Genomic DNA, 12,170 nt, shown 5'->3' on the forward strand with positions numbered 1-12,170 from the left:
CCAGTTCTCTACTCAACCGCAACAGGAACAATCCCTTTTTGCGCAGAATAGTGACATGCGATGAAAAGTGGATATTGTATGACAACCGTCGCAGATCAGCGCAATAGCTAGATGCCGATCAGCCTCCACAACACATGCCAAAACCGAGCCTTCACCCGAAGAAGGTAATGGTAACTGTTTGGTGGTCTGCATCTGGAATTATTCATTATTCGTTTTTGGAGCGTGGTGAAACAATTAATGCAGAGAAATATTGTGCCCAACTTGATGAAATGCACGAGAAATTACGTGTTCAGCGGCCTAGATTGGTCAACAGAGATGGAGTGATACTGCTCTATGATAACGCCCGACCTCATGTTTCCAGAATGACGGTCCAAAAATTAAATGAATTACGATATGAGACTCTTCCTCATCCACCATATTCACCCGACCTCTCGCCAACCGACTACTACTTTTTTAAGCATTTGGATCACTTTTTGGCGGGGAAACAATTCAGCAATGAAGTAGCTGTCAAAAGTGCCTTTGAAGAATTTCTTAGCTCTAGAAACCCAGACTTTTACGAAACTGGAATAAATGCCCTTGTATCTCGTTGGGAGAAGTGCATTGAAGCTGCTGGTTCTTATTTTGACTAATAAAATTAATTTTCATAAAAGTTATAGTTTTTTGAAATTTTACTCAAATATCCGACATTTCATTTGCAACAACCTAATATAATTCCAGAGTTCAAAATTATTTGTTTTTTCAATTGTTACATAACTAATTTGAGACGATTGGAAAACATTTACAAGCAAATTAGTTTTTGTTAAGTCCTTTAAACTTCTCGCACATGGTAATCATTACAAAATATTTCACTCCTTTTCCAGGTAAAGGTCGTCAAATTTAGTTACATGTGGACCATAAATAATTTTAGTTTCTGCCGGGAAGAGATGGGAGAAGTGTTAAAATCATCAACATTTTCAGCTGGTGCTAACGACAAATTGAAATGGTAAGAAGAATTTATTAAGTGGCGGCACTGCCTATCAATCCTTTGCTACTTCAATTATTTAGAAATTAAACAAGTCGGGAAACCAGACGCTGAACGCTTCAGGTATGAAAGGTTTTGTGTTTTGGTTATGTGAGGAATTTGCAATGTACGGTTGCCCATTCGTATATAGCTGGAAATTCAAAATATTCCTTCATTACATATGTATGTACAGATTGAAGACATCTTTATTATGATCATCCTAAGTAATCATTGTCCATTATCAATTGCTGGTGTATACACATATACATATATGCATGTGCGCATTTAGATTGATAGTATGCATCTGATAGAATGTATTCGCTTTACTTCATTCATAAAAGCCAAAATCACTTGCACATAAAACAAACATACATTGGACGCACATGCATGCTTCCGACAGATTTTTCGCTACATGAAAACTTCCTACATATTTTTCCTCTCGAACGACATACAAATAACTAAAACAAATCGGGAGGGTTTGTGTATTTCTTATATAAAAATATTTAAGGAGACTTCCATATTCCATTTGTAAGTCAGAATATTCAATTTAGTGTGATATTGACATTCAAAGTTTTAGTATTTACACAGAAGCGATCACTTTTACCTACGGTAACTTGGTTAGTAATAATGCGATTTGCACTAAACTTGGTAGGATTATGCTTAATATTGTAGCCTATATTGCTGCAAATAATTTCATGAGTCTAGGATGAAATTAAGGGGGGTCCTAGGTAATTATTAATAGTAATGTACTATTAGTAACGTTATTTGAACAGGCAACTAGGCATTATTTAGTGGCAGCTTCGTGATTTTTTTTTCAGATTTTTCGGTTGAGTAGGTCCTGAGAATATGTAAGCAAAAGCTATCAAAAGCTGATGTGGAAAGTTAGCCTGATTGTGAAAAGTACTAATTTAGCCCTTTCATTTGACTATATTCGGGTAAAAAAGTTTCACTCCCCTCTCTCAGGTGCGGGGTTTTATTTATTTCTTCATATATTTCCAAACTCCGAGATATATTTACATATTAAAGACAGATATTGTGTTCATTGTAAGGAAACAAACATTGCCTATACCGCACACTAACGTAATACATGCATATACAACATGCAACATGCAATTTATCAAAAACGCCTCAATATTCCCACGTTATTTCATGCACAAACGCATACGTGCATATATTGATATATATGTATGTACGAAAATTGAATACCGCTGATACAAATTTACATATATATCCATCTTAAAGGGGTCATCCAGTGTGAAAGCCGTTTTTTCGCCTTTTTTTTAGAAACTTTTTGTGATGAACTGGATGAAGATACAAATACGAATTTTCACCATATATTTACTAACATCTTGAGTATGCGTATTTCCAGCCCGATATCATAGTTCATTATTGAAATAGAGACGTAAGTGATACACCCATCTGCAAAAAAGCTGTTTTTCTGCTGCCACGCTAGAGGGCGCAGCGATCATCTTAAAGAAAAAAAGTAAATGACATTTTAACGTGCAGACTTAACTGCCGTCTACAAATTAGGATTATTAAAAAATATTAAAAGCTAAATTTTTGGTTTCGTGTTAAACTATTTTTTTGTGAATTTTGGTGTTTTTTTAAGGTTTCTTTATTCAATAAAAAAACTACTAAATGAATCGCAATTATCCTAATTTGCGGATCGTAGAAATATATTCTGAATAAGTCGTGAAAATTTCAAAGAATTTCGATGGATCGATTTTGGGCTATGGTGGCAGCAGATTTTCAATATGCAGTTTCGAGAAAAACGCATTTAAAAAGTAGAATGTGATTTTTAACCATAAAATCTTAATCGATCATTAAACTGTCCTACCTAGCCCACAAACTTTAGGTTTATTGAAGAAACACATGTACAGCTTTGGCTTCAATACTTGCCCTTTTCGCGAAGTCATTCGAACGTCGTTCGGACCGATAAATACGCGCTCCATTACGGTGATCGACATCAATCTGACATGTGACTTATTACGTGTTTAACACTACAATTTCCAAACGACTCCGAATATCAAAAAATCACTGTGATCATATATTTTACACTATATCTAGATACAATTGATGCCACAAAAAAAATCGATTCCTCGGATCCGACACACGGGATGACTCCCTTAATTGGATGCTAGCCGCAAACTTCATTACCATATACAAATATATGATATACAAATAACAAAGAAAAACTAAAAAAGGAAACTTAGGTTTTCTCTTGTGATTCGCCGTTCACATGGGTTCACTTGATTTGATGATGACGTAATACACTCCTTAGAATTCAAATAATTCACGTGAAATAGAACACTTTGACCATCTATAACTTCGTTAAGAATAGTTGGATTTACTTAAAATTTTTCAGGATGTCCCATCTCATCAATTATATTGATGCCAAAGTTGGTACTTTTAATAATAATACCCGGCTAATCGATGTCGCATATCTGTATCGCACTGATCCGAAACTAATAAAGTTTTTGGCGACAGTCATGGAAGGGTAGCATACCAACTTATCAGTGCCTACATCTGAGGGTGCTAATACCTCAGAGCCTATCCATATACGGAAGGGCATTATGCAGGGGGATTCTTTGAGTCCCCTTTGGTTTTGCATGCCATAGAACCCCTTTCATGCCTACTCAATGATGCTAGAGGGCATGGTTTTGCAATAAAATATGGCCTACGTGCTAAACGTGAGCTGATACAGTTGATGTAATTAGATGACATCAAGCTGTATGCCGGTATTGACGAATACCTTAGAAGTCTGTTGCGAATAATTGACATGTTCAGCCGTGATATTCGGATGGAGTTTGGATTAGACAAGTGTCGAATCCAAGCTATTCGCAAAGGTCTTCACGAGGCGCATGCCGGACATAGTATTGGGGACCTCCCCATCTATAGCTATAACCGAGACAAACTTCTACCAATACCTAGGAATTCTGCAAGGAATCCATGCTAGAGGTGGTGATCTGAAAGATGCTCTGCTGTCGGAATTTTTGCGACATATAAAATTAGTACACATTTCTCGAGGCAGAATAAAATAAGCGCATTGAATTTATTCGCTATTTCTTCACTGGTTTATGCAAGTCGAGGGTAAGGCACAGTAAACACGTTGGCAGCCATTTGGCGATTGGCAACCGGCTGTGTGCTGGGGGGCTTTTTGCTGAGACAGAGGGATTGGTGTTCGATATTAGAGACGTTGGATCATCTCATTTCTGGCTGCATTGTTATGGCACCGGTGCAATACAGGAACAGGCATAATGCTGTATGTAAGGTTGTCCATCAAAACCTTGCATACAAGCATGGGCCGATCACGGAAACGTGTCCCTTTTATCGATATGAGCCGTAAGCAGCGCTTGATAGCCCTGCTTACAGCATATATTGGAGCCGGTAAGTTCTAACTAATGGCCACATACTGCACAGCAAGCCTGATGTATTGTTAGTTGACAAGATGGGTTGCTTCGCGTACATTATTGATGTTGCGCTCTCCCATAATGGCAAGATTGAACGGAAATACGTGGTGAAGAAGATGAACTATGAGCCACTGGCTCGGGAAATCAAAGAAATTTGGTGTCTCGAGCAGGTGGTTGTAGTTCCCATAATATTGTCAGCTACAGGTATTGTACCTAAATTTCTCACAGCTTCCCTGGATGTTTTGGGACTTTCACACAATCTGGTTCACATCATGCAGAAATATACCATTTTGCATACATGCTCGATGTTCCGGGAAGTTCTCTATGGATTCTTCCATTGACCTACCGCTGGTCACCACCACCAGCGCCCCATTATAATTTAAGTAGTTAGTATTAGGCAAAATCGGGCATCTGCCGAGATTGTGATAACTCGGAAATAATAATAATAATCGTTAACGCAACAATCCAATTAGATCAGGGCCTGGGTCACAAATAACAATTCATGAAATAATACAATTTAAGTATAATATGAACACACACAAATAACAAATACAAAATATTAATTAAGGTAAACTGGGGTTAGAAAAAAGATTATAAGGATTACAGGTTCTTAATCAGGATATTTTTAAATTGGAATCTAGATAAGTCTGGGGAATAATGCGTACCAACAGTGTTAAACATTCGACATCTGTTTATGGGCTCATTATAACCATAAACAGTTTGGTGCTGATATTGCTTGAGAAAGGACCTATATCGAGTACGCTTCGGTTGATCGTTAAGGGTGAACTTAGAAGAAAGGGCATCATCATTCACAATGATTTCAAAGGTGAGGCAGTTAGAGATTAGTTTTCTCTTGGATGAAAGAGTAACCAAATTTAAGAGGGGAAGATTCTGAAAATCACGCGGGTCATAGCGGTCTCTTAAGGTGAAAAGAAAAAATTACTTTTGGATGGATTCGATTCTGTCGCTGTGCAGCTCGAGAGCTGGGTTGCAGACAATGCAGGTGTAGTCAAGAAGTGGACGTAAAAATGTCATACATAATAACTTGGTGACCCAAATGTTTTTAAACTCCTTCGCACGTCTTTTGATGAAACCAAAATATTTATTGGCCGTGAATAGGATTCTGTCATACTGCATGTTGAGCGCATTTTACTGTCTAGAACTATGCCGAGGTCAATGATATTATCCACCCTGTTCAGTTTCTCGTTGCCTATAAAGTAGGGATGAGTTGCAGCTAAAGTCTTGCGTGAGAAATTTATTACATGGCATTTCTTAGCGTTAAGGTGGAGATCATTGTGGATGCATCAGCACTCAAGAGATTGCAATTTGGACTGAAGAAAGTTTGCATCGGATTGACTGTTGATACTATGATATATTTTCAGGTCATCGGCATAGAACAGGTGAGGAATATTGGATAATACACGATATCTCGGGCAATTCGAAATGATGTGAAAGAGTAGATTACCCAAGTGACTACTTTGCGGTACTCCAGGAGACACGAGAACTCTTTTGGATAGACGCCCTCGAGACTTGACAAATTGAGTTCGACCATTAAGATAGGATTGGAGCCAGCCGAGTAAGAAGTCCGATATATCGAAATCGCGCAATTTACCCAATAGAACATAAAGTCTGTATAAACCGCGTGAATTTGGTTTCCTTTTTCCAACTCGCAGAGGACACCAGAAACTAGGATAGTTAGATTTTTGGAGGTCGATTTCACGAGGATGGGAAAATGCCCGTTGAGAGCGATTTGTTAAAAATTATATACACGGGAGTCGTCAATTGATCAGCGCATTGCACCAAAAATTAGCAAGGGATTAAGTCGGGGCTGGAACCTTTGTTGAGTTCCTGAAGAGCTTTGTGGATCTGTTCCCGGCTTAAAAGTATTCCACCGATAAGCGATTCCAGGATAGTTGTGTGTTAGTGTGTATGGTGGGGGAGAAGCTACAGCTTCTGAACACTCAGGCCGTGTTGGCCCATTGTGCTCGGCAGCCCTATCTAACGGAATATTCTGGATTCGTTAACGTATCCCAGGAGTTCCATTAGTGAACGTGATGTTACCCGTCGTAACTGGAGAACATCGGCACCAAAGATCTGATGCGTCCATAGGCGGGGCATTCACATAGGAAATGCTCCGTGAATTCCGCTTCCTTATTACAGGAAGGATACGTATCATCTTAAGCAATTCCTATTCTGAACATATGCCTAGTTAGTGAATTATGTCCTGTCAGAATGCCCACAATACACCTGCAAGTCCTCTGCCACCTGTCATTGTGGGAAGCTTGTTCTCAGTTTTTGAAGACAGACTTAGCCAATACTACTGATACTCTAATTGCTGGTTCCGGTCTCGGCATAGGGGAGATTCACCCCTCTTTTGCTAAAGCATCCAAGATTTCATTTCCCTCTACGCCACAGTGACCAGGTACCCAGAGTAGTTCCACCGTTTTGAATTTAGAGCGGGTTCAAACGGTTTCTGCATTCCTGAACGATTTTCGAGGTGGTCAAAGGACTACTCAACGCCCTCAATGCTCGGCTTGAAAAATCGTTGCATGTTGTCCCAAAGGAAAAGCCCACTTCTCGTTTTTATTCGAGAGGTAGACTCCGGCTCCAGAACCCTCTTCTGTTTTTGAGCCATCGGTGTAGAAGACTTCCCGCCACACATTCCTCTGGGACTTCACAGTTCCCTCTACGCTTCAGGGTAACTTCATATCTTCTATCAAACAGATGTATGGGGGCACGAGAATCGGAAGGCATTGTACGAATTGGAATCAGTACTTCCAGTAACTCTTCGAATGCTCTGTGCCTCCCACATCCGTTGTTTCCCCATAGATCTAATCGAATTAGTCTATGAGCTGCTCTCATTGCAGTGCTTTGAATAAATATATCCAGGGGCTGCAAATTGAGTAGTGCATTTAGAGCTGCGCCGGATGTCGTGCTCATGGCACCAGTGATACCCAGACACACAGTTCTTTGCAGTGCGGCCAGTTTATGGTGACAATCTTTTTGTCTCACCTTAACCCACCAAACTACGGATGCATAAACGAACATCGGCCTAATGATAGCAACGTATATCCACATTACCACATGAGGCCTGAGTCCCTATGTCGAGGCAAAGGTCCGTCTGCACAGCCCTTAAGCTGTGAGAGCTCGTTTCATCTTTACCTCTACATGTTTGTTCCAAAGAAGTTTTTTATCTAGAGTGCCTCCAGTCCATCCAGTTTTCTCCTTTTTGTGAATAATACCAAATAATACCATTGTGGTTTTATTTTGATTAACTGAAAGACCATGTCTGAGGCACCAACTGTCTATCAAATCAACGGCCTGTTGGATATTCCTACACACCGTTCCCGATCAACAGCAAATACAGCCGCATCATCAGCATAAGCTTGAGCGTGTATTGGCAAATTTCGCAGTTCGCATAGTAGAGAGTCGATCCAGCATACTCCACAGAAGTGACGAAAGCACATCTCCTTGAGGGCAGCCCTACGTTGCTTCTGCAGTCAGGTAGCGGTCGACACTCACCTCAGCGCACAGCAATCTCTGCGTTAGCATAGCATGGATCCACTTAATTAAAGCATCATCAACACCATGCGCTCTGGCGGCATCACAAAGTTTTTGAACAGGGGCACAGTCAAAAGCCCCTTCAATGTCCACGAATACCCCCATCGGGTACTCACCATTCAAAGTTGCATCCTCTATCTTTGTGACCAAAGAATGAAGAGCAGACTCACAGGACTTTCCACGCTGTCCACAGGACTTTCCACGTAAGTCAAGCTGATCCGTCTGAAGTTCTTTGGATTAGAATAGTCACCTTTCCCAGGTTTCGGTATGATGACTACCTTAACCTTTTGCCAAGAAGAAGGCACGTAGCCCAGAGCAAGATATCCTCGAAAAATATTTCCTAGAGGTCACTCTATGTGCTCCATACCCTCCTTTAACATTGCCGAATAGATGCCATCCATGCCAGGTGCTTTGAAACCTTGTCCAATCCGTTTTCCTGGGGATCCGTCTTTGTACTGCAGACTGTTCCCCCACAATGGTCAGATTGAATTCTAGGTATCGGTGATCTGACATTGAGACCTCGTCTAGCACTCGCCAGTGTGTAATCAATTCTAACAATTTTGAGGTACAGATTGTTAGGTCAATTACTTCGCTTCTTCTCGGTCCCATGAGCGTAGAGGCGCACCCTATGTTTACAGTCATACGACCAGCTGCAGTGATGAAATCAAACAGCTTCTTTCCTCTTGGATTGCATTTGCTACTGCCCCAACAAATATGTTGAGCATTCGTATCGCAACCTAATAAGAGTTCGAAACCACTTGATTCTGCATACGCCACCAAATTCGTAAGCTCTTGCGTCGGTGGAGGATACAAAGAATTATAGGGTAAATAAGCGGAGGCAACTATGAGGTTTTTTCACTCGCCATTTATCTGATATTGTATGATGACCGTAGCTAAGTCCTGGGAACAGAACTGTCTCAGCATGGTTGCCTCTAAACGTCTTGACATTAGGACGCAAGCTCTCGGTCTTATGGTCATCATCATAGAAGATCCTAGCTCCCTTTGTTGGTCCAATGCCACAGATTCTGTTAAATCGAACCTATGGCTCTTGCACCAGAAAGATATAGGGAAAGTTTTCCACTTAGCACCTTGATTGGTTTGCGGTGTCCGGTTTGCATAGATTCGATCACTCGAACTGCCATCAAGTCAGTTCCGTTCCCGTCTCTGGCTTCCCGCTCTTTCGGCTGTTCCTTGGAAGGTGTGGGAGAAGTTACTAGCAGGTAGGATTCACTTTGTAGTCCCTTCACCAGTGCGAACCCCCATTCCGCTCCTGTAGTTACTGCAGACATTGTAGATGACGGGATATGGAGTGGACAAAAAGTGTTTTGAAAGTGATCAGCAAATAAATCACATATTTCCTGTGGGCGAGAAGAAGTGGTGCTCTCTCTGAATATGGAAGTAGGGAACCCAGGGGGGTCTCCGGGTAAATGTCTAAAATATGTTAATATGCTATTAATAACTTAATTTGAGTAGATATCGGAATGTGATGTATTTTGAGGCCTAGATATACATACACCATTGTGATTTTCTTTTCAGATTTTTCGGTTGGATAGCTTCTGAGAGGTTTTGTTTCACTTTATAAAGTTAATATTTTGACTCCTCACTCCCCTATATTCCATCCAATATCAAAATAGCAACAGTTTGAAAAAGTACAAATTGAGCCAAATGGCGTGATTGTTATATGTAAAGGGATTTACAGACATGTCCTCAGCAAATTTCGTGACAATGTCTTCACCCGTTTCTGAGTTAATCGAATGTGACAGACAGACCTACAGACAAATGAATTTGAAGTCCAAAGAGGAAGATTACATCTTGTCATCGGTGTTTTTCATTCTCGCCATCGATGTTTTTCACGCTGCCTTCATTGCAGGACTATTCTATTTTTAGTTTGACCGGTCATCGCACTCTTCCTATTTACATTAATGGGCAGAACAATCGAAGACGTTGATCAATTTGTATGGATATATATATAATGCTGGATAGCAAACGTTGTTTCTGCCGACAGTGACATCACATTTGATGTCGTTCGACGCATTAATAACACTAACATGCGTAATACATAGAAAGTGACTATCAATATATTTTCAGAAAGCTCCAGGCTTTCATCAATTCATGGCTGGGTAGGGTCATCAGATTATTCTGGCTTGAGGGGGTCATCCTTTGTAAAGGCAGTCTTTTCTAAATAAAGATACAAATACGAATAACGAATATTAGTGAAACCCTCCCCTACATACTCCCTGAGACGCTGATTATAGTGATTTCCTCACCCATTTTCAAACTGGCTTGGAACCGTCTTTACCGGAGGTTTGATAATCTTGAAGGTTGCATGGGCCGCTGTATAGATTCTATTTTTAGCCTGATTTCACTTTTTTTGGACGTTCGTAATAGTTGACAATCGCGTAAATGATTTCTTCTCTTTTCTCGTGAAATCGCAGGTGGTTTTAGCGGTGGCTTGATTCACATGACAGCAATCAATGGCCTTGCTTGGCATTTATCTATGAGTTTCATTATCATATCATCAAATCGATCGACATTACCATACAGCGAGAATCACTATAGGCCGCAGCAACAATGAATGATATAGTGGTAAATGTGTACAAAGTACTGAAAAATATTCCTCATAGATTATATTGCTGGATGGTGATGTGGCTTATATAGGAAATATAAGAACAGCAGAGAGAGGCTTTAACTGAGCATGTAGGAAAAATGTTATTTCGAGATGATTCTCCAGGAACCCAGAACGTTTAGGCCGTTAAAAAGCGTAAAATATAAAATATTCCAAAATACCGTATAAAGAAATCATTAAATTTGTTTGGAAAAAAATTGAAATTGGGACTTGCGCCAGAACTTGAAACAAAATTCCTGAAAACCATAGTTTCTAGATTATTTTATTAATTAAGGGGACGTGACGATTTTTTTCAAACGGTTTATTTTTTGAGAAAAAGGACATATTCGGGTGAAATTATGCATATATCGTCATAATGTTAAGGGGGTCATCCCGTGTGTCGGGTTGGAGAAATCGATTTTTTTTTTGCATGAATTTTATCTATATATAGTGGAGAATATGTGGGCAAAGGGATTTTCCGATATTCCGAGTCGTTCAGAAATTACAGTGTTAAACAGGTAAGGACTTTGCAGCCGCGGCTAGAGTACTCGATGAGAAAGAGCATAGAATCTTTTTTACCTGTTAGTTTTTGACCTGAGCCTTATAAATTCGAACACAGGGGTATAAATATAAAAAGATGAAAAACCAATCAATTGTCTAAACTTATTTGCTGTTTGTAATAAAAAGGATAATCCAGTCTAGAGTGAGCACTGAAAGGCTTTCAAGCTATACTCAGATATAGTATTGTGCTGTGTGTTCAGTGATTTTTTTTAAATGGATCGTTCGAAGGGGGATCGCTTTAACGTTCAACGTCATGCTTGCACTAAAAAACGAGTATTTCATGGGAATCGATACTTATCAGAGAAGAAAAAGGACTTCGCATCAACATTAGCAAAAAAAATTTTAGCAAGCATCAACATGGATGTTCCAATTGCGGCAAGTTTTGTATATTGTATATTGGATTTTGCTTCTTTGGTTTTCTCTGGTATTTCTGCAAATAATAAAATATACGTAGTAGTAAAAAAGGAATGCGTAGGACATGTCATGGGACCGCGGCTTAGAAATGAAAAGAAGAATCACAAAGGCATTGGTGGAAAAGGGGCTGGAAAACTTACTGATAAGTTTATTAACGACCTCATTACATTTTTTGGGCTAGTATTCGTCGACATGCAAATTCGATAGGTGGAATTAAGCAAGAAATTTGGGCAACTATCTTCCATAAATGTTCTACAGACGAAAATCCTCAGCATTAAAATTGTTTTGTAATAATGTAGACCATAATATTGAACGCGATACTAGCAAGTTTGGTGAAAATTGCACTTTTACTAATAAACCTTTCAAACCTGAAGCGCGGTGTTCTTGGTTCTCGACTTTTTTGCCCATTTAAAAGAATTGAGAAATTAAATTAACTACATTTTATATTTTAGGTGTTTGCGGGTGAATCCTAAAGGCCTCGACGAGGAAAGCAAAGATTACTTGTCATTGTATCTTCTCCTGGTATCATGTAATAAATCGGAAGTTAGAGCCAAGTTTAAATTTTCTATATTAAATGCAAAGCGGGAGGAAACTAAGGCAATGGAATCACAAAGGTGAG

At 39.6% G+C, this 12,170-nt stretch overlaps 1 protein-coding gene across 8 annotated transcripts in view; it reads left to right on the forward strand.

Annotated features, from left to right (window-relative positions):
* The window catches only part of LOC119650746 (protein roadkill), a 189,967-nt gene that overhangs the window by 154,793 nt on the left and 23,004 nt on the right, over positions 1–12,170 (forward strand). For all 8 annotated transcript variants that reach the window (XM_038053823.1, XM_038053826.1, XM_038053824.1 and 5 more), the window contains 2 exons: positions 861–982; positions 12,004–12,165. In XM_038053823.1, the coding sequence (XP_037909751.1) occupies positions 861–982; positions 12,004–12,165 (284 nt within the window). The remainder of the gene's footprint in view (positions 1–860; positions 983–12,003; positions 12,166–12,170) is intronic.

Source organism: Hermetia illucens, chromosome 3 (genome assembly GCF_905115235.1).
Source record: "Hermetia illucens chromosome 3, iHerIll2.2.curated.20191125, whole genome shotgun sequence".
Lineage (NCBI taxonomy): Eukaryota > Metazoa > Arthropoda > Insecta > Diptera > Stratiomyidae > Hermetia > Hermetia illucens.